Consider the following 22,109-nt stretch of genomic DNA (forward strand, 5'->3'; position numbering starts at 1 on the left):
AGTCCGATCATCTCTTTGTCCTCCTGGCGGGTCCTCGTCGGGGAGCTGGCGCTTCCAAGGCTACTATTGCGCGCTGGATCAAGGAGACGATTGCTTCCGCTTATCTTCTGAAACAGCAGCCTGTTCCGGAGTTTCTCAAGGCTCATTCCACTCGGGGTCAGGCGGCTTCTTGGGCTGAGTCGTCGCTCGTGCCTCCTGTGGATATTTGTAAGGCTGCGGTTTGGTCCTCCTTGCATTCCTTTGTTCGTCATTATCGGGTTGATGTGCAGGCGCGTCGGGACGCGGTGTTCGGTGAGCGTGTACTGGTATCGGCCCTTCGGGGGTCCCGCCCGTGAGAGGGACTGCTTTGGTACGTCCCATTCGTAAAGTTAACCTCTACTGGTCTGGAGAGTGCTAAAGAAGGAGAAATTAGGTTCTTACCTGCTAATTTACTTTCTTTTAGCTTCTCCAGACCAGTAGAGGTCCCCACCCTGTCTGTTGTTGTTGTTGTTGGGGCTGTTGCGCGGGCAGTTTTTGGTTTTTGCTGCGGGTTCTAGTATTTTTCTAGGGCCGGGGAGAATTGAAGAACAGCGGCTGTGGCTCGGCTGGCTTAGCTGGCGAGCTGTGGGGACATTCTTCCTTCGGGAATTTCTCCTCTGCATTTTCCAACAGCATTTTGGGTTTGTTATTTGTTACTCCTTTCGGAGTATTGTTTTTTCTCTCTGTTGTTTTCCAGTTCTTGGTTCTGCTTGGCTATTCGGCAGACTGAGGGAAATAGAGAGGAGGGGCTAGGATATACTGTCCCAAAGTTTTGTTTTCAGTCTCCACCTGCTGGTCATGATTAGATATATACCCATTCGTAAGGTTAACCTCTACTGGTCTGGAGAAGCTAAAAGAAAGTAAATTAGCAGGTAAGAACCTAATTTCTCCATTTTCATGTTGCCCCTAGTATAGAACTTTCAAGGTTGTTGGGGTTTTTTTCCCCCCACTCACAATCTTGGAAACAAAATTTCAAAAGGAAATTTACTATGTTACTATATTACTAAAGTATGTGTGTGGGGACACAATCAGATCAATGTGTTAAGGTTAGGCAGCTTTTAGATGGCCTTTTTGCCTGTTTAAATGGTTTTTGAACATTACCCTGACAGTGGCTATGAGCTTCAGCACTTGGGAAAAAGTGACGACTATTTCTTTTTTTTTTTTTATTATTATTATTTATTTATTGATTTTCATTTAAGTACATACTTGTGCTTAACAGGAAATTCACAGAAATTAATACATCCAGTTTACTAATGGATTTAGAAATTATAATTAAGCCCAAACTGGCTAAGAAACAATATACTTTAATACATAGTCCTCAAATTAAGAAAGAAGGAGGCAAGAAAGAAATTCTTCCAGGAAAGAAAACCACCTCATCAATATTATTATAGGAAATTAGAGAAAATTAAATTTGGCATTTCTATATATCATTAATTTGACTATTTCTATATATCATGGTTCTCTGAACCATATACAGTCATGGAAGCCCAAGATGGTATATAGCTACTAGTCCCCTAAGAGCTTGACTTTGAGGATAATTTTCTAAAATTACCATGGCTAAAGGTAGTCACAGAATCACCCAGTGCTCAGTGGCCACCTAAAAAGGGTGTTTCTAGGAATATATTTGAGCTAGAGAGAGTGAGGGAAGGAAAACTGCATAAAAACATTTCCACTTTCAAGTATATGTATGCTGTTTCTTTCCTCAACTGCCCTAAATAAATAGCTTCAAAGTATACACACCATTTATACAACTAATTTTCAGTGAGATGCAGGGTTTATGTGCACTGGTGTGTATGTACTACAGAATGACATGGGGACAAATTTTTCCGGTCCCCGCCCCATTCCTGTAAGCTCCGTCCTCATCTGCACGAGCCTCAAACACTTTAAAATCACAAGTAGCAACATTCTAGAGCTCAGATTGTGATATCATAATACCTCATTCCACCAATGCCTAAGCTCCGTCCTCATTTGCACAAGCCTCAAACACTTTCAAATAATAAGTGTTCGAGGCTTGTGCGGTTACAGGGATGGGGAAGTGTCATTCTCTAGTATGTACCTTTTAATTAGATGGGCTATTAAAAATTGCCCCTTAAAAATGTAACTTAATAGCTTGGTTTCATTGATATAATTTCTATACTACCTGGAATAATGCATTGTGTTCTTTCTGATGTTTCTCAGCATCAGGAGCAGAGCAAGAGCCAACACGGGACATACGCTGTGAGTTTTGTGGTGAATACTTTGAGAACCGGAAGGGGTTGTCTAGTCATGCCCGTTCCCACCTGCGCCAAATGGGGGTGACGGAGTGGTATGTGAACGGCTCCCCCATTGATACCTTGAGAGATCTGCTGAAAAGAAGGTCACAGCCACGAGGAACTCCTGGTGTATTAGGCACAGGCCAAGTCCCAAGTCAGGGTCCAGGACCTAAAAGCATGAGCAAATCTGAGATGCGGCTGATGGGGGCCCTGGAATCTCACAGCTCGGCACCAATTCGGGTGCCTAACATTCCTAAGAAGCTGTCACATCTTGGGAGTCCTGTGGCACATTCCCCATCCGCTTCTCCCCCTACAGCGAGGAAGATGTTTCCAGGACACTCTCCTTCCTTGCAGAAGAAACTGAAACAGGATGCCATGAGGGTGGATTTCAAGCATATGATGGCAGGAGGACTGATGAATGAGGCTCCCACTGCCAGCAAGGGCTGGGCATCACATGAGGACATGTCCCCTCTCAATCTATGTAAGTATCTCTCACTCCTTTATTATATCCTAAATTCTGTTGTTTGGTTGTTGCTGTTTAAAAAAGCCATGTTTTGGGGGTTCTCAGAGTTGATACACCCAATATCATGAGAGGTTATAGAATGGTGCTCTTAATGGCAACTGAATGAACAGACTGGTTTCTCTTACAGCCTTTTAATTAGCAGGAGGATCTACATAGTAAATGACGGCAGATAAAAGACCTGAATGGTCCGTCCAGGCTGCATAAATTAATTTAAATGGTCCTTTTTCTTATATATTTCTGGGCCAGAAACCCAGAGCCCTGCCCGGGAGGTTCTATCTACTGGAGTCTCCGTCAAAGCTCACTTCAGCCCATCGTAACCATCCCAGCCATCGAAGCCCTGAACCAGTAAAGAGGGCATGAGACGAGGGGAAATATCTCCTCACCTCTGTTGAGATGGGTTGATGAATGGATGATCATAACTGTTGAGCTTAATTACCAAAAGGTTGCATGGGACCTGAAAGCTAATATTGGGGGATGGGGTGCATGTTTGAAGGCTCACTTAGGGCCTTAATATTGTAGCATTGACCCTGGTAAGTATTTAATAATGATGCTTTAATAATGATGCTTTGTCTAATCGGTGTGAGTGGCACCATAGTTTTTGTCATATCTCACTCCGCCTTTGCTGTTGAATCACTCATGAGGTTTGCTTGCTTAGTTTGTTCTTCTGTCGCATGTTGCTTGTGACAGTTTGGACAAAATGGTTGCTTCCAGAGATTCAGGGAGGCGGTGGGGGAGCAGCTTTAGGCTCGACTGCGCAGTGCGGGAGCTTCCAAAGTTTTGTCTTGGACAATGGAAGTTGATGCTGCTTACTGGTAGTAGAGTACAGGCATGTTCGCATGTGTGTGTGATGTTTATCTGCTAAATACGCAGATGTGATGCTATTTCCTTCTGGAGGTTACCAGGCAGCAGTGGAGCAGCTGCTGCTTCTTAATTTTTACTACTTTCATTCTCTTCGGATGACTCCCACCAGACGTTTGGATATTTCTTTGTTGTTTTTATTCTTTCAAACTGTTTTCCCCCTGTTGGTGTATTCTTTTCTGCTGATTGGTCAGCTGTTAGGTTTTTATCTGGTGGGTTGTTTTTTTTTTTTTGTTTTTTTTTTGTATGCAGCCCAAAATGAGTCATCGCATTGGTGCCAATGACTTGTGATAGACCACAGTTTCACAAAAAGGCAGTACACGTCCCCCTCCATATTCACGGGTTTAGGATTTGCGACTTTGGTTATTCACAAATCTCTTTGAACTAGACCTCTCCACACCTTACTTTTAAAGCCTGGTGGTCTAGTAATCTTCCTACGCTCCTGCCCCATGTAGAGCCGCAAACAGAAATTGTAATTTTGTGCAGAATGTACTGAAGCTTGTTTTGGGCCTGTTGGATTTGATTTAGGGGATCTTTCTTGTCCTTTTTGCTGTCCGGACAGAGCTTGGGGGGTCCTACCAACCTTGGGGGGTGCCACACTCTGAAAGGTCAAGTCCCTTCCCCCCATTTCTCCCACCTCCCCAGAATTGCAAAATTTAGAGGAGCCTCAAATGTACATCTTGGCTACCTGTTTGGCAGAGACTAGAGTTTAGAGTGCCTGTGGGGATCTGTTCTCTTGAGACAGCTAGTTAGCTGTGAGAAGTTAAAAAAAAAAAAAAAAGATACAAGAAATAAAAGGAACATAAAGTGGTCCTGAGGTCGCCGTTTTTGTACAGCGTTGTTGTAGGTGGGTTTTTAGCACATTAAGTATGAACGTTTCAAAAAAGCAGCACAAGTGCGTTTTATGTGAGCGCTGAGCAGTGGATGTGGCTGGCAAGTGCACAAAATGTTCCGGCCACCTTGAAGGGGACCCGGCTTCGGATGTCAGCGTGTCCGTCTGCCCTTCACTTACACACCGCTCTGAGAGTCGGTGGTGACGTCCGGACCTCTACTGAGGCCCACGCTGGGCTTTCCTCATCTGCAGGCAGTCTGACAGATTTGGGGTTGCAGACCGCTGGGGAGGCTGAGGATTCCCTTATCACTGCGGCTGGGGCTGCAAGCGGTATTTCTGTAGTGTCGGGGTCGAGTTTGGCTTCAGCTGAGAGTTTAGTGACGGCTCTTCCCTTGGTTTTGGCAGGAAGCATGTCCATTTTGTCCACTGCCTCAGGCAACCTTCCAATCCAAGTCCCAAGCAATAGGTCTATTCCTTTTTGCTCATTGCCCAGGGATAAGCAATAGCTTTCTCAAGAAAAATTTATTTAATTTTTTATTTTTATCCATCTACTTGTCTAAAACTTTTTTATACTATACTAATATACTTTTTTATACTATACTAATCTCTTTGATAAGGTCTAATTGATGACTAGAGAGACCCTTGCATGATAATGACAATCTTCATAAATGCTTGGAAAGGGTTTGTTAGCTTTTCCAGGGCTTTCTAGAAGTGTCTGCATCCCATAAATAGCTTCTTGACTTGTTTCAAGTTTCAAGTTTATTAAGTTTCAAGTTTATTAGGATTTTATATACCGCCTATCAAGGTTATCTAAGCGGTTTTTACAATCAGGTACTCAAGCATTTTCCCTATCTGTCCTGGTGGGCTCACAATCTATCTAACGTACCTGGGGCTATGGAGGATTAAGTGACTTGCCCAGGGTCACAAGGAGCAGCGTGGGGTTTGAACCCACAACCCCAGGGTGCTGAGGCTGTAGATCCAACCACTGCGCCACAGGCCTTGGAGGTAATCAGCTGTGTGTTTGTGAAGAATAGCACCGATTTAGGGAAAGCAGCCAAGAAACCAATAACTTGACCAGCGATATTCACCCTAAAACTTTGTGCCTTCTGTGGGTAATATTTTATTAGAATAGATTTTTTTTTTTAATTAATTCTTTATTCATTTAATAATTTACAACAAGTGTACAGCATATATTAAACTATATATAAAACAAAATATATATAAAATCTACCATATTATACTACAAAAAGAAATATCTCCCACCCCCTCCCACATCCATATACAACAAAAAATATACCACATGAATATATTATCTTATCATTCATATATATATTATTATTTTTTTTTTTATCAAAAAATAATCAGCTTTTATTTTTTTTTGTTTTAAGTTTTTTATTGATTTTTTCATATATATATTATTAATAGAAATCCAACCCCCCCTCCATATAGAATAGATTTTTTTTAATAAAGAGAAGGTTGACTGAAAGATGCAAGAAGATTGGAACTCATACTGTTTACAATGTGACTAGGTTTGAGGATTGTTGAATGTGTATATAAACATGCTTTTATTGGAAAGTAAAAATGGATCCTGATGTCTGCAATTGTGTCTTTGTAGTTGTCATCTTTGAAAACAGGTTTTGGATATGTGTGTATGTGTGTCTTACACTGTTGACTAATTTGTCTCCTCAGCCTTCACTGATTCCCGCTTTTCATCGCCCTCAGCCTCCAGGACTGAGCCAGCACGGGATATTCGCTGCGAGTTTTGCGGTGAGTACTTTGAGAATCGGAAGGGGCTGTCCAGTCATGCCCGCTCCCATCTACGCCAAATGGGTGTGACAGAGTGGTCTGTAAATGGCTCACCTATTGACACGCTGCGGGAGATAATCAAGAAGAAGAAACCGTGCCCGATCAAAAAGGAACCCAGTGTGGCTGACATGGAGCAGCAGAGACGGGCAGCAGAGGAGCGAGCCATCCCAAAGTCCCCTGGCAAAGTTCTTCAAGCATTCCCTGTCTCATCTCTTGGAAGCAAGACAGGAAAACCCAGCCCTACTGCTTCCAATCTCAGCCGTGAGCTCCACATTTCTTCCTCTGCCCCTTCCAAGCCACAGGCCCCCTTCCTGACACCCATCGCAACCAAGCGACACCTGCAAGACGAGAGAATGTTGCACTCCGAGCCAAAGCAGAAGACATACATCCAGACTGAGCTACCTTTCAAGTTCAAGGTCAAATCCAAATCCACCCAAGAGAAGATAAGTGCATGTAAGTACACTTGGCAAGGGTGGGGGTCTGATGTAGGCATGGAGCTGTGATTCTAGCATCTTGGGATATCAATAACTTGGATGACCATACCTTGGGATATAAAATAAGAGTGTGCACTGACTGAAGGCCCTGTCCCCCTGAAGTGATGGAGGGCCCACATAAAGCCTTTGCTTTACATGACCTGTATTTTTTTGGATAAAACAATCTTGTAATTTTCAATTCTTCAGCATCCCTCCAGACCAGCACAGAAACGGATGGTTTATTTGGGCCTGTTGGATCTGGTTAGGGAATTTTTCTGATCCCTCTTGCTGTCTGGATAGAGCTTGGGAGACCCTCTTGGGGGGTCCTACCAACCTCAGGGGTGCCACACCCGAAAGGGTCGAGTCCCTCCCCAGGTTTTCTGTGTTTAGAGGAGCCTCAACTGTACTCCTGGCCACCTATACCGGCACAGACTACAGTTAGAGTGCCTTGTGGGGTCTGCTCTAATGTGAGACAGATCAGAACAATTTCCTAACCAGATCCAACAGGCTAAAACAAACAATATGTTTCTGTGCTGGTCTGGAGGGACTAAAAGAAAGAAAATTAGCAGGTAAGGACTTAATTTCTCCTTAGGGACCCTGCAGCCGTTTGACCTGAAAAAGATGTCTGTTTTATTAGATAAAACAAGACGTTAATTTTTCTGCAAAGAAAAAGCTATAGAGAGTTGCAGATTTCTGTTGATTGTACCCTTTCTCTTTCCATTGCTGCTGCTGGGCCTTTTGTTCCCCTTCTCCAATTCTATCTGATATGTGAATGTTTGTAATGTTTATTTATTGTTTTTAACTTCAGCAAGTGAGGCCTGCTGTGAGCTGTGTGGCCTTTACTTTGAGAACCGCAAAGCTCTGGCCAGTCATGCCCGTGCCCATCTTCGTCAGTTTGGTGTAACTGAATGGTGTGTGAACGGTTCCCCCATTGAAACCCTGAGTGAGTGGATCAAGCACAGGCCTCAGAAGGCAGGGGCATATCGCAGTTACATCCAGGGTGGGCGGCCCTTCACCAAAAAGTTTCGCCGCGTCTCGCACACCAGTGATCCGGATGCTAATGGGAAACGGGTTACTACGCAACAGTCAAGTAGCTTGGTGCCAGTGGGCAAGGGCCCAGAGAAAGAGCTTATGCAGACTGAAGTCAACAAAGGTCCGGACGTAGGCAGTGCCGAGGATGACCCCATGGTATGTCCTGCCACTCCATCAGAGACAGAAGAGCTTCAGCGGCAAAACATAAACAGTAAGTATTCAAGCTTGTTTGCTATTAGAACTTGGGTGAAAGGTGTTAGGTATATTGGTTCTTGCTTGCTTACATGCAGTGCCCAAGGTAGTACTACAGCAGGATAGTAGAGTCCAGCAGGCTTCCTTCATAGTTCCCCCCATCCACACCCCACAAAAAAACCAAGACACCTGCCTTCTGCTTTGGGATAGGTAGCAGAAATGCAGGTTTCCCTCCACCTCCTCAGCCCCTCTTTCCAAGTAAAACTGGAGAGGAGGCCTAGAGAAGCTTTTTAGGAAAACAGTCATGTAGTACCTTATTTTGTAGGCTAGACATCCGTTTATGATGACAAGTTGCTGCTGTCTGGATATCAAAATGTGGGGTCCTTCAAGGTGTGATATTTTCCCAGTTTCCTCTTCACTATTTTTATGACTTCATTGTATAAGATATTATTGGTTGGGTTACGTTACTTATTGATCAGGTCATGTTCCATATTGCAGACAAATAGCTGGAGTAATCATTGGCCATGCTATTAAACTGGTACGGAATGTCAGTAAAACGGAGGCCCTTTGGATGAGGAAAGCTGAATTTCTAGGTTTTCAAATTTTCCCAATTTGCTCCTGTCATATATTTTCTAAGAGACTATTAAAGGTTACAGCTAATATGTCACAAGACTAGTGGAAGGTTTACATTCATTTGGCTTGGTTCTCTTTCCCCTACATAAATTTAATTGACTACCTGTGACTAAATTTGAAATGGATTAGCTCTGGCTTAACTTGTGGATGAGCTTTCTTGTTATATCCTGAATAGGATATTATTCTTACTCTTTTCAGGCCTCCTTATTATCAGTGTGCCAGGGGTTTGGGATGCTCCGCTACACAGAACAAGGGTGTAAGCTTTTGCCTTGTATGACCCCCAGTATTTGGAAATTCCTTGCTAAGGAATTACAGACACATTAAAATATGGATATTGGGTTGGCATTCGTTAAAATGATGTACATGATTATTGGAGGAGGGGGAATATTTTAAAGGGTTGTTTATCTGCTTGGAAAGTACTTGAAGGATGCTATATTTATTAGCACTGTATTTTATGCTATACTGTTGTATTTGAATTTATACAACATGTACATTTAGTTGCCTTTAGTAAAATTAAATCTTTTTTGTTTGAAACTGTCAGCATTTGAACGCCGGCCAATGAAACTGCCTGCACCCCCAGCCCCTCGAGATGACGAAGGCATGGACTTCCAACAGAAAATAGAGGAAGTGCGGCAAACCCCTCAACGGGTCCGGCCTGTGCCATCTCTTGTTCCCAGGCCTCCTCAGACATCCTTGGTGAAGTTTGTGGGCAACATCTATACACTGAAATGCAGGTTTGTGTCAACAGTCCTGCATTTCAAGGTGCAGGTTTGAATATCTGTGTTTGTGCTGGACTTAACAAAAAAAACTGGGACATCTAGGTACTAGGGTGGCACGGCATTAGACATTTTAGCTTAAGGCTAAAGAGAGAGAGAGAGAAATATTTTTAAATAAACTAAAATTAGATGATCAGTCAAATAAAATGAGATTATGTGCTTACCCTGGTAAGCTCTTTTCCAGTAGATAGGTGAGACATTAGACCAGTGGTTCCCAAACCTGTCCTGGGGGACTGCCAGCCAGTCAGGTTTTCAAGATATCCCTAATGAATATGCATAAGAGAGATTTGCATACCTGTCACTTCCATTATATGCAAATCTCTCTCATGCATATTCATTAGGGATATCTTGAAAACCTGACTAGCTGGGGGTCCCCCAGGACAGGTTTGGGAACCACTGCATTAGACAAATGGGTAATATCCCTATAGCCGCGTGTATCTTAAGAAGGAATCCACTCCGGATTTTTCCTCTTGCCTCTGCTGTACTTCACTGGGCTTTTTAGCTCCACCTGCAGTTAGTACCCAATTACTGAGAGCTATCCAATACACTTGAAGTAGAGGCACCTGAAGCAACAGGCTTAAAAAGCAAACTGTTCTGCTCAAGGATTAAATCAAACAATAATGGTAACCGCCAACAAAGGCTTCAAATGAGCTCAAAAACTACTCCCATAGAAAACTGAAACACATAAACAGTCAGATTGTTCTGACTGAAGTTGACAATCCAACCCAGGTCTTCCAGCACCTGGAGCTCCTGCTCAACCGTGCGCCATCCCTCGGCCAACGAAGGAGCGCTGATCAACCAGCCTAAGGGTGAACCTGGAGATCCATCTTCCACAGGTAAGCCGCCATGACCAGCAACACTTTGGTGAAGTCAGGGGCACTATTGCCAGCCCAAAAGGCAGAGCCGAAAATTGGTAATGCTGTTCCAGAACATGAAATCACAAAAATCTGCAGTGAGCTGGAAAGATGGGAAAATGCAAGTACGCCTCTGTGAGATCCAGAGAAGCAAGAAACTCTCTTGGGGCTACTGCTGCAGTGATCGAATGTACGGTCTCGTGCAAAAGCGAGGAACCTTGATAGCCGAATTCCCGTGCTGATCCAGAATAGGCTTCCAATCTTCGGAGCCTTTCTTTGGCACGATAAAGTATATAGAGTATCTGCCTGAGCCCGAGTGGTTGGGCAACACCGGCTCTATAGCTTGAATATCCAGCAAGCGATGAATGATGGCTTAAACCTTGAGTGCCTTGTCTGGGCAACCTGTAGGAGAGTCCACGAACCACTCTATCAAAGGCTGGGCAAATTCCAGGTTGTAGCCTGACTGAATAACGTCTAAAACCCACTGGTCGGTCTTAATGCGCAACCAGGTGTGAAGAAATGCTCAAGTCTGCCCCCTATTTGAAGAGGGGCATCCCTTGACCTGGAGTCATTATGCCTTTTTGGGAGAGGGCACAGAATGGGAGGTGAAAGGCTGGGAATTCCTGCAGCCAGCATACCATTGTCAGAAGCTCTGTGAAAACCTCTGCGATGTGGCACTAGCATATGGTTGGGATTGCTGTGAGACACGAAAATTAGAGCAACCAGAACCCCTGGAGGGTCTGGGTCTACTATCAGGCAGAGTCTTAGGGCGACGGTCTATCACAGAATCCATGAGATTGTCCAAACCTTTGCCAAACAATAACTGCCCCTTAAAATGCAGTCTAGCCAAAGTAGCCTTGGAATTGGAATCTCCAGTTCACTGTCTGATCCAGAGCATTCTGTGGGCAGAGATGGAGTACACGGACACTTTTGCCAAAACTCGCATAAGGTCATACAATGCATCAGCCATATAATCTGTCTCAGCTAAAACAAGTTGAGGAGAGGATATACCGCTTCACTGTCAAGACAGGCGCATATGACAAAAGATGTCGCTGAAGCCGCTTTAGTGCCTAAAGCAGCTGAGTCGAGTTTCCTGAGTACCTGCATATCCACACCACCTTCACTGGGTAGAGAGGTACATTTAGTCACCAAGAATCCACCTTGGGCTGACCCTCCTGTGCCAGAGGATACAAGCATGACATAGTTCTAGCAATTTTAAGAGAACCCTCCGGAGAGTCGGACTGTTCCAAGACTAGAACGCTCATATCGGGGTGCCAGGGAAAGGTAGCAGATTGCGAGCGCACACCACAAAGCTAGGAGGAATAAGTGGACAGAGCTGGCTGAGTGACTAAGTTCAACTCCCGCAAAGACTCAGAAATAAGGTCTGGCAGAGCTGCAAACTTAAATAAGCGCAGGACCATGGGATCATCCCCAGGATCCAAGGATCCCCCCCCCTGGATCCAAGACCCCAGAGGGATCCACAGATCCAGCACACAGCCCCTGATCTCCCGCTCCAGGAAGTGCTGTACCTGCAAACAAGGGATCAGCAAGCAAAGCATCCACATCAGTGTCAGGCAGCACCAAAGCAGCAGCAGGTTGAGGCAAAGACATGTCCAAAGGCACAACACCACTAAGAGATGCTGTGGAGGCGGATTGGGATTGCTCAGGGGGAGAACGTCGGTTCTGAAACTCAGACCATAAATTTCATAAAGTCTGAAAAAGTGTCCGGCCCCTGGGGCGTAGTGTCAGCCTTAGATGACTTAAATTTGCATTTCTTAGGCTGTAGAGAGTCCGCAGCTGGGCGAACAGAACTACCAGCTGTGCCAAGCCCCAAAAGCTGCCCCACCAGGCTAGTTGAGTGTTTGGTCACCTGCTTCAGCAGGGGAGAGGCTAAGCTGGACACTGTCGCCTCTCCTAGCTGCGCCATGTGGCGCATGGATGCTCTAAAAGCACTAAATATGTGCAATCCTGACAAGAATCCACATGTGGAGAGCCCAAGGACTCCATCTCACCAAGTTTCAAGACAAAATTTGCAGTTTTGAAGAAGCAGGGAACTTTAGAAAAAAAGATTGCTAAAAATCCAAGATGGCCGCCATTAAAAAATTTGCCAAAATTGCAATATTTTTCACACTTCAAATTCCAAAAATGGCGATTTTAGGATTTTTCAGGAGGGGGGAACATTCAGAAACACACAAAACCCCTTTTTTCCAACCTCCCCTAATTCATCTCACAGGCTGACAGCCTGTATTCATTGTGACCTGACAGAAGATTTGTGCTGTAGCTTGCTTCAGCTCTCTAATAGTAGCTGGATGAGAAATTCACTGCCTCAATGCTGGGAATGCTTCTGCAAAGCTGATCTTCAAGCTGCCAATCACTCCTATGCATGACTGTACCTCCACCCCTGCGGACCAATAGATGTGAAGGGTGGCGGTGAGAAGATGCAGCCAGCACCCTGTGAGACACTGCCAAGACAACAGCCTGCGCTTAACCCCTGCTTAACAGGAGGTGAGACCACTTCAGGGATAGCTTCTGGATAAAACTATGCAGGCTGGCTAACAGGTACCCAGTGGGATTGGCCTGTCAGCTACAGACCAAAGTGTATATGTTCTCAAGTAGGCTTAGCTCTGAAAATGCTCCAAGCATTAAAATTCCTGAAAAAGGGACGGAAACACACTGAATAAAATGGAGAGAGCAGAACAAACACTCCTGCAGGCATGCGTGCAGAAGGAAAGAACTGTAGGTTGAGCTAAAGAGCCCATTGAAGTACTGCAGAGGCAAGAGGAAAAATCCAGAGTGGATTCCAGCAGATGCACGTGGCTCTAGGGATATTGCCCGTCTGTCTAGAATGTCTCACCTATTGCACTGGAATACATTTTCTTCTCCTGCTGCTAGACCATTCCAGATGCATGGGTTTTATGCCACTGCCAGCAGATGGAGACAAAGGACCACCTCTCCTGTAGAAGAGGTGCAGATGAGGCACTTGCCTAATATTCTTTCTCTCCAGTAGATGGCAGCATGGTCTGTACTACTGCAGCAGGAATTAGGCTCCTAGAGCAACATTTGGCCTTCGGCCCACAGTGGTACAAGATTCCTAGCAGACTTCATGATGAGTGCCCCAATCAGTCTCCTAAGCTGACTTGAACTCCTGGTAGAGCAAATTAAGGTGAGTTCTGAAGCCTTTTTCATGGAGGTGTCCTGGTTGTCCGAGGGGAATGAGTAGGTCATAAAGGGGCTTCCCATGTGGGAATTCTTGACCTGGAGCTTGAGACACACCACCTATCTTCAATTTGTTGTAAATGCGCTACTTCATAGAGAATGAAGCTTGTCAAGTTCTTCTAAGTTTCTCTGGCTCTGCCATATTTAACCTTGCGTTGCAGGGTTCCAGAAAGAGACCTGGTGCATGGCCCCGACGAGTAATTGTCACTGGAATAATTGGACTGAGTCATTTGGGATGTAGCCCAGTAGAAGCTGATTCCTCTTGAATTACTATGGCAGGACAGAGTGAGCCATTTATGAATTTAAAAAAAAAAAAAAATTTGGATCCAGGAGGCTTTTTGTTTTCACTGTTAAGATAGGAAAAAGAAAGTAGATGTGCATTGGACAGTACAGGCAGTGAAAGTGGATGAATTATAAGCTGAGCAGGATGTCAGACTGCAAGACTTTGACTACTGTCTGCATAGGAAATTTTCATATAAAGTACATTCAGACTTCACCATCTATAATTTATTTCTTTTTAAATAAGCAGAGTATGTATTTTCCACTTTACAAGCCTCAGAAATGGATAGGCATATTTAGGCAGGGAAACATTGTGTACTCCATCTAAGCTCTCTATGAAAATGTTTATGTAACTGAGCTGTAAATCTTACCTCAGAAAACGTGATCTGCTTCTACCATTTCTGACTCTCACCCTCTTCCTTTTTGCCTTTTTAGATTCTGTGATGTGGAATTCCAGGGTCCCCTCTCTATCCAGGAGGAGTGGGTGCGACACCTCCAAAGGCACATCCTGGATATGAATTTCTCCAAAGCAAGCCCTCGGTGTGAGGCAAGCCGGACGCCGGACGCACTGGCTGCGGCTCAGTAACGCCACTTGGGGTTTTCAAAGCACTAGCATTCCAAACTTCATACTTGTTCCTCCTCCCCCTCCCCTTTTGCCTTCTAACTGCTCCCACCTCCGTCTATTCCAGCTCCAAAGGCGCAGCTCAATAACTGTTACAAAGTGACATTTAAACCAGTATAAAAAGAAAATTATATATATATATAAATATATATATATAAATGTGTGTGTGTGTGGATGTGTGGATGTATGTGTTTAATCAAACAACTGTGTGATTTTGCTACCAAGGTCCTGCTGCATCCCCAGGAATCTGTGGCCCAGATTGAGTTGGGTGGTGGAGATGGGGCCTGCTATTTATGGGAAGGGGATAGACAGGAAGAGGGATGCACAGTTCTAGGTTTAAGCTTGCACACTTACATGAGTGATGGAAGTATGTTCATGGTGGCAGAGCTGCTGCTGAAAAGGTCCCTGTTGAAGAGACTAGGGGTCAGGTAGTCTTGAAACATTGACAGCTTTGCTCCTGAGGCATGATGTTACAGAGTCACCTGAGCCATTTATTTTATTTTCCTTCCTTTGCTTTTCTTTCACCCCCCTCCCCCAAAAAAAAAATTAAACTGAATATAATATAGGCCAAAGATGATTGCCTTGAACAAAAATATTTTTTGTTTTATCCTTGTGTTTTTATTTAGAAGGGAGTGAGTTCGGGATGTTGCATTGATGGAAGGTAGGGTTTGTAGTTTCCTTTTGCACTTGCCTGCTATAATAGGCTGGTAAAAAGAGATGCAGTTTTAGAAAAAAGGAGTGAGAGCACAGCTTGCTTTGAGAACAAGGAAAATGTAATTCTGTATAGGACATCTGACTTGATGTATATTGATTTTAACTTGGACAGAGACAACAGGAGAGTCTGTAGAATGGCTGGCTGTGTTCAGTCAACAGGTCATGTCTTCCTCTTTCTGCTTCAGTAATTATTTTATGAGGGAGTTAAAGGGCAGGGGTAAGAGGGAGAGACAACACATGCGGTGTTCTCACCCCTCCTCTAACTTTCTGCCCTTTAAATGAAATGAACATCCTTAATTGAAATGAAAACTGAGGTGACGGTTAATGGGACTCAGTTTTGCCTGTGCTGCCATTTTGTCTTCATCAAAAGCTAGTTTTTATTTATATGTAATGGGCAGTCTTAGCTTCCACCTTGTTTTTCTAGGTGGAGTATTGCTAATTTTAAAAAAGTGGGTTGTGTTTGCTTTTTTTTTTTTTTTTCCTCCTCCTGCAAAGCGCAGCCTGCTGAACATGGCTGAATAGCTTAAAACTAAGTGACTGATACCAGGAAGAAAAATGTAATATAATTATATGGACTATCTTAATGCATCTGCATTCTCATAGCAAACAAGGTTCTTACTGCCCACCAACCCTTGACTGCAGATAAATTTCTAGCAAGGCTAGCTTGACGGGGTTACAGCGATCTCATAAGTTGGGTTGAAAAAGTGTGAACGATAATCTTTAAGATGAAAATCAAATCAGCCTTGGTGAATAAGCTGTTCATGAATGTTGTTTGCTGTCTAATTGAGTATTGACTTTTTTTGACAGGTGAATGACTTCTGGGTCTTTTTTTAATTGTTTACAACTACGTGATCTCTTATCCGCTATTAAAAATCACAGGGGTTCATCAACCTATGTACACATTCCTTCAACAGAGAGGTGGCCAGCTCTATTCTTTCCAACACCACATAACAAGCCTGACGACTTCAGGGTATTCAGAATAATCTTCATGAGGCATATTTGAATGTATTTGGTCTAGACATTAGGCCTAACTTTTTAGCTATCTTTTGGCTGGTGGGGTGGTGAGTAGAAAAACAGGCTCAAGAAATGGCGCTCTCTGCAACAGGCATCTCATGGAAGGAAAACTGACAAACCACGAAGAAAGTCTGTTGATGAATTGAAATCTGGGTGTAACCTATGGCTTACTTCTCTGGTTCTCCTCTTCCCCCCTATCAATTGAAATGGGTGATATCTGTACCATGTAGGCTTCCTGGTCAAAAGCCTCTTTCTGCCCCATTGCATAAATCTGATTTTTAGGATATAGTTTCTGCGATGAGACAGTCTTAAAAAAAAAAATACACAAAAATAAAACATTCATTATTGCTGAGAGGAAAGAGAATGAAAATGTGTATTTGTAGTGAAAGTGGCCAGAATTGTGTCCTGTATAATTTCAAGCCCCCATTCACTGTTGCTTTATATGTATAGACTCATTAAATTCTTCACGTTTTCCTTCAACTGTTTAAAGTTTTCTTGTGTAGAAAGTCTGAACATTACAATAGTTTTTACCTCTATGAAGTTTGATGACTGCAACCCTCTCCCTTTCTGTGGGATTTGAGAAAGGACTTTTGAGAATTGTTGCCACCTTTTAACCTTTTTCAGTGAACATACGTTGGTTATTGTACTTTAGATGAATGTAAATTTAGAATAAATCTCTTCTGAAAACCATTCCTGAGCATCAGTGGGGTTTTTTCCCTGGAATTTAGCTATTTTTTTTAAATTAAAAAGCCCTTAGAATAAATGAGTGGTATATAATTAGATCAAAAAGGGACTGTAAACCCCCCCCCCTCTTTTACTAAACCGTGATAGCGGTTATTAGTTCAGGGAGTCACGCTGAATGCTCCGCGTTGCTTCCGATGCTCATAGAGTTCCTATGAGCGTCGTGAGCAGTGTGGAGCATTCAATGTGACTCCCTGAACTAATAACCACTATCACGGTTTAGTAAAAGGGGGGAGTTTAAGAAGTAGAAAACGTGGAGGGGCTTAATCAAAAGTGTGCCCAAGTCTGAGGTTGGACGTTTTGTGTAAGACGTCCACAAACCCAGCAGGAAAAATGTCCATTTTCAAAGCTGCCAAACGTCTTATCTTTTATTTTTGAAAATGAGCTAGGTATAAGTTTTGGTCCTTAGGATGTCTACCTTTTTTGCCCATTTTCAAAAATAAAAATGTCCACAAGCAAATTTTGTAGACGTACCCACCAATTACCTTGTCTGATCGTGGCAGAGGAACCCCCATCAGCTGAGCTGGTTTTGGGGATTCCTGGCAGCTCAGTTGATGGGGATTCCTCTGTTGCGATCAGTTGATGAGAAGCCTATGGGTTTTGGGGAGTGTTTTTTTTTTCTCTTTGGGTGGTGGGGAGGAGGTTGTGACCACTGAGGGAGTAAGGGATAGTCATGCCTTAAATCCTTCAGTGGTCGTCTTGTCAGTTTGGGCACCTTTGTGGAACTTACATGCAACTCGAACAGGTCTAACTGCCAGTGTCTAAGTTTTCTCTAGGAAAACTTTGATTATGGCTGCAGTATGTACAGGTTGAAGCCTGCCTATAATACACCTCCCATCTTGTCCTTTTGATCTTTGGACGCACAGCAGCATGGAAGTGCTACTGCATATCCAGAAAGTTGAATTTGATTATAGGCACTTGGACGTCCTTGCTATTAGGATGTCCAAGTGCCGACTTAGGCTGGTTTTTGGACATTTTAAAGTTTTGATTATGAGCCCCATGATACAATAAGATCAATCAAACACAAAAGGGAATAGTTAACTTAGTCAAAGATGGAGAGTTCAGTCCTCTGATACTGAGATATCAGGTGAAAGACTACACAGTCAAGTCTTAAGAACATAAATAGTTGCCATACTGGGGTGAACCAAAGGTCCATCAAGCCCAATAACCTGTTTCTAACAGTGGCCAACCCAGGTCACAAGTACCTAGCAAGATCCCAAGGAGTAAAACAACTTTTTACTTTTTTTTCAGAGATCTTTCTAACAGAAGTGTGAGTTTTAGCCCATGATAGGAAGAGGCAGAATGCCTTATTGTTATCTTCCACCAGGAGACTGGATAAAGTGCAGTTGCTTACTTGTAACGGGGGTTCTCTGTAGACAGCAGGGGAATGTAGCCACACTTGGTGAGCCTGTGTACCATTGCTCTCCCCTAGCTAGGTAAGCTTTGAGCTTACTGAGCATGTGCAGGAGTCCCTACATCTATAGTCCCTCCCCTCAGGTTGCCAGTTTTGTCTCTAGCAGTGAACGGAATGAGATGGGATGGAGGGCGGGCAAGTGTGGCTGCATTTCCCTGCTGTCTATGGACAGGCAAACAACTTTGCTTTCTCCAGAGACGGGGGATATGCAGGCACAATTGTTGGTGAGTCCCAAGCTTGAAGAAAGAAATGGGTTATGGTAAAAAACCAATTACAGTGCAAACAAGTTCCGCAAGACTGCCCAAAACGTACATCTTGTGCTAAGCTCTGATCCAGACAATAGTGCTTTGTAAAAATATGCACTGAGGACCAAGTTGCAGCTTCGCAAATATCCTGAATGGGAATTGATTTTAAATGTTCTATTGAAGAAACTGTAGTTCTCTGTGAGTGTCGGAGCAGTTACAGCTGCTGCTGGCGCTATGCCCTGGGCTAGTAAAGGAGGGGGTAGATGCCAAATATTTTGTTTCCAACGGAGGTCAACTCTTAAAGAAACATGATGGCAGAAAAGGCCAAAGGCCCATCCAGTCTGCCCATCCGTACTAACCATTACCTCTTCCTCTCTCTAAGAGACCCCACTTGCCTATCCCATGCTTTCTTGAAATCAGACACACTCTCTGTCTCCACCACCTCTGCCCTGCATCTACCACCCTTTCTGTAAAAAAGTATTTCTTTAGATTACTCCTGAGCCTATCACCTCTTAATTTCATCCTATGCCCTCTCATTCCAGAGCTTCCTTTCAAATGAAAGAGACTCGATTCATGTGCATTTATGCCAAGTAAGTATTTAATTGTTTCTCTTATATCTCCTCTCTCCCGCCTTTCCTCCAAATTATACAGATTGAGATCTTTAAGTCTGTCCCCATAGGCCTTATGCTGAAGACCACACACCATTTTAGTAGCCTTCATCTGGACAGACTCTATCCTTTTTATATCTTTTTGAAGGTGCAGCCTCCAGAATACCTGCTGATTAGCCTAAGAATTATTTTTTTTGTTTATTAGATTTTTTTTTGTTTAGTCTGTCCTCCCAACAGAACTCAAAACAAGTTATAAATCAGGTACTCGAGCGTTTGTCCTATCTGTCCTGGCAGGTTTGCAGTCTTATCTAATGCATCTGGAGCAGTAGAGTGACTTGCCCTGGGTCACAAGGAGCAGCATGGGGTTTGAACCCACAACGTCAGAGTGCTGAGGCTGTAGCAATGGATTTCCCCAAGCCATCTCAATAATGGCCTATGGACTTCTCTTTTAGGAAATTATCCAAATCTTTTTTAAACCCTGCTAAGCTAACTGATTTCACCACATTCCAGAGTTTAATTACACCTTGTGTAAAGAGATTTATTTTTTCCAATTTATTATATGTGGTAACTTCATTACATGCTTCCTACCTAGTCCTAGCATTTTTGGAAAACCTATATTCACATCTCCCTTTCCACTCCACTAATTATTTTATAGACCCCTGTCATAGCTAACAGCCCCCCCCCCCCAACCAGTTACCAGATTTTCCGCTCTGGTCTGCCTGTGTTCTACCCTGCCCCAGATGGCACCTGTGCATGTGTGGATGTAATGCAATGATGTCATGCACACATGCATGTGATGTCATCAGGTTGATTCCGCACATGCAGGGATGCCCCTTTCTAACCTGATTTTGAGGGGAAGCTTTTCAAAACCCATACAAAGTGCTGGGTTTTGAAAAGCTGTCCGGATCCCAGGCCGTGTCCTTGAAAAGGAGGGCATGTCCAGGGAAATGTGAGCATCTACCCCCTGCTAGCCATTTCTTCTCCAAGCTGAAGAGCCTTAGCCATTTTAGCCTTTCCTAAAACGAAATCGTCCCATTCTTTTTATCATCTTCTCTGTGCTATATCAGTTTTAAAGCTTTTTTTTTAATTAATGATCTCGGTACCCTGTTTAGGGCCATCCTGTTGCCTACAGAGAATCTCCATTTCAAGAAAACTACCACGCTTTACACAGACTACGGCCATTTTGTGGATTCCAACTGCCATACGCGAAGCTCGAGCCGCTGGCAGGAAGTCAGCTGAGATCCGCGTCATCCTCGCAGGATCCGCCCCTCCCCTCGGCTCCTTTCCCGCTCAGCCCGTGGGAGGGCTCTGACGCGCAGGCCGTCGGGCCTATAGCCTGGCACGCGCCGCCCCACCAGTGGCCATGTTGGGCGTGGCTTCACCTCCGCTCATTCTTTGCCTTTCTTCTCTCCTGCGGAGGCGGTTGGAAGGCGCGTGTGTGGAGCGAAGCCAGTCCGTTTGCCGCGCGCTCGTCGTCGAAGAAAGGCGCCATGGATAGTCGCAGTTATTCAGGTCGGTGGCTCCCTCGCTTCCCCCCCTCCCACACCTTTTCGCGGCGTGGTCGCTTTCTCGTCCTTGTTTCGCCCGGGAGGCGGCTTTTAGCCCGTCTCTTCGCCGCTAGCTCCCCTGCCCTTGTCGGGCCGTGCGCGCCTGAGGCCCGGGCTGGCCGACGCGGCCTGTTTCCGTGTGACGCAGCCTGGCACTTGGAGAGTTGGCTGGCGGTATTTCCTTGTTCTCTTCGGCGGGGAAGGCTTTCGGTGCCGTTGGGGGGGGGGGGGGTCTTCGTACCCGAGTTCATTGTCTTCGGGAGCGAGGAAGAAAAATCGCCAAGTCGTACGCGGCGCACGTGTGGCGGTATTTCGCGTCCCTCCTCCCTCTCCTTTCACTACGGAAAACTAAAATACGAAGATACGTTTTATATTTGGACTCATTTCATCTTTGCTCAGTAGCAACACACCCCAAAAAAAAATGTTCAACTTGTATTTTTGGCGTGTTCAGGCGGTTAGTTTACTAGAGTTTAAAAGTCCATCCCGCTTTTTTTATTAGTGGTGGGGGGGGGCAATGCGAGTTAATGTTCAGAGAGCACGAACAACATTTGGAGATTTGCATGTGGGGGGGGGGTATGTGAAAGCAACGTTGGGTCGAAATGCAGCACACAAAGGGAGGTACCTTTTAAGAAGCATTAAGCGCGAACTTTTTGGCGACGTGCACACTTACTGTGATCTCTGTATCGTAAATGGAAAGAAGAGAGGTGGAATAACTAAAAAAAAAACCAACCACCCCTAGACAAAGGCTGTGTCTCGAGTTCAAAGAACGGGTGGGAGATTTCTCTTAGGGCAGGAGGGTCAAAGGCCCTCCTCGAGGGCCGCGATCCAGTCGGGTTTTCAGGATCTCCCCAGTGAATATGCATGAGATCTATTAGCCTACAATGAAAGCAGTGCATGCAAATAGATCTCATGTATATTCATTGGGGAAAAACCTGACTGGATTGCGGCCCTTGGGGAGGGATTTTGACACCCCTGTCTTAGGGAGAGGAGCAGATGCTGCAGATGGGCCACTGGATGGGTCATTTGGCCTTTACAGTATTTGCCATCAGGCTTCTATAATCACAAAGCCTTAGTTTATACCAGGGGTAGGCAGTTACGGTTCGCCAGAGCTGGAGCCAGGTCAGGTTTTCAGGATTTCCCCAATGAATATGCTTGAAATCTATTAGCATACAATGAAAGCAGTGCACGCAAATAGTTCTCGTATATTCATTTGGGAAAACCTGATTGGATTGCGGCCCTTGGGGAGGGATTTTGACACCCCTGTCTTAGGGAGAGGTGCAGATGCTGCAGATGGGTGACTGGATGGGTCATTTGGCCTGAACAGTATTTGCCATCAGGTTTCTATAACCACAAAGCCTTAGTCTATACCAGTGGTCTCAAACCCTTTGCAGGGGGGCCACATTTTGGATTTGGAGGTACTTGGAGGGCTTCAGAAAATAGTTAATGTCTTATTAAAGAAA

General features: G+C 44.4%; 2 protein-coding genes across 9 annotated transcripts in view; both read left to right on the forward strand.

Moving 5' to 3' along the window:
* WIZ (WIZ zinc finger) overlaps positions 1–16,784 on the forward strand; it is a 100,956-nt gene extending 84,172 nt beyond the window's left edge. For 6 of the 8 annotated variants that reach the window (XM_033923461.1, XM_033923459.1, XM_033923453.1 and 3 more), the window contains 5 exons: positions 2,197–2,751; positions 6,173–6,742; positions 7,571–8,005; positions 9,161–9,353; positions 14,180–16,784. In XM_033923461.1, the coding sequence (XP_033779352.1) occupies positions 2,197–2,751; positions 6,173–6,742; positions 7,571–8,005; positions 9,161–9,353; positions 14,180–14,330 (1,904 nt within the window). In that variant the 3' untranslated portion in view covers positions 14,331–16,784. The remainder of the gene's footprint in view (positions 1–2,196; positions 2,752–6,172; positions 6,743–7,570; positions 8,006–9,160; positions 9,354–14,179) is intronic. The other 2 variants (XM_033923460.1, XM_033923458.1) reach the window with 1 other exon arrangement.
* Positions 16,785–20,472: 3,688 nt separating this feature from the next.
* The window catches only part of LOC117350019 (A-kinase anchor protein 8-like), a 72,178-nt gene continuing 70,541 nt past the window's right edge, over positions 20,473–22,109 (forward strand). The window contains exon 1 of the mRNA XM_033923890.1: positions 20,473–20,614. Coding sequence (XP_033779781.1) covers positions 20,593–20,614 — 22 coding nt within the window. The 5' untranslated portion in view covers positions 20,473–20,592. The remainder of the gene's footprint in view (positions 20,615–22,109) is intronic.

The sequence above is a fragment of the Geotrypetes seraphini genome, chromosome 16, assembly GCF_902459505.1.
Source record: "Geotrypetes seraphini chromosome 16, aGeoSer1.1, whole genome shotgun sequence".
Lineage (NCBI taxonomy): Eukaryota > Metazoa > Chordata > Amphibia > Gymnophiona > Dermophiidae > Geotrypetes > Geotrypetes seraphini.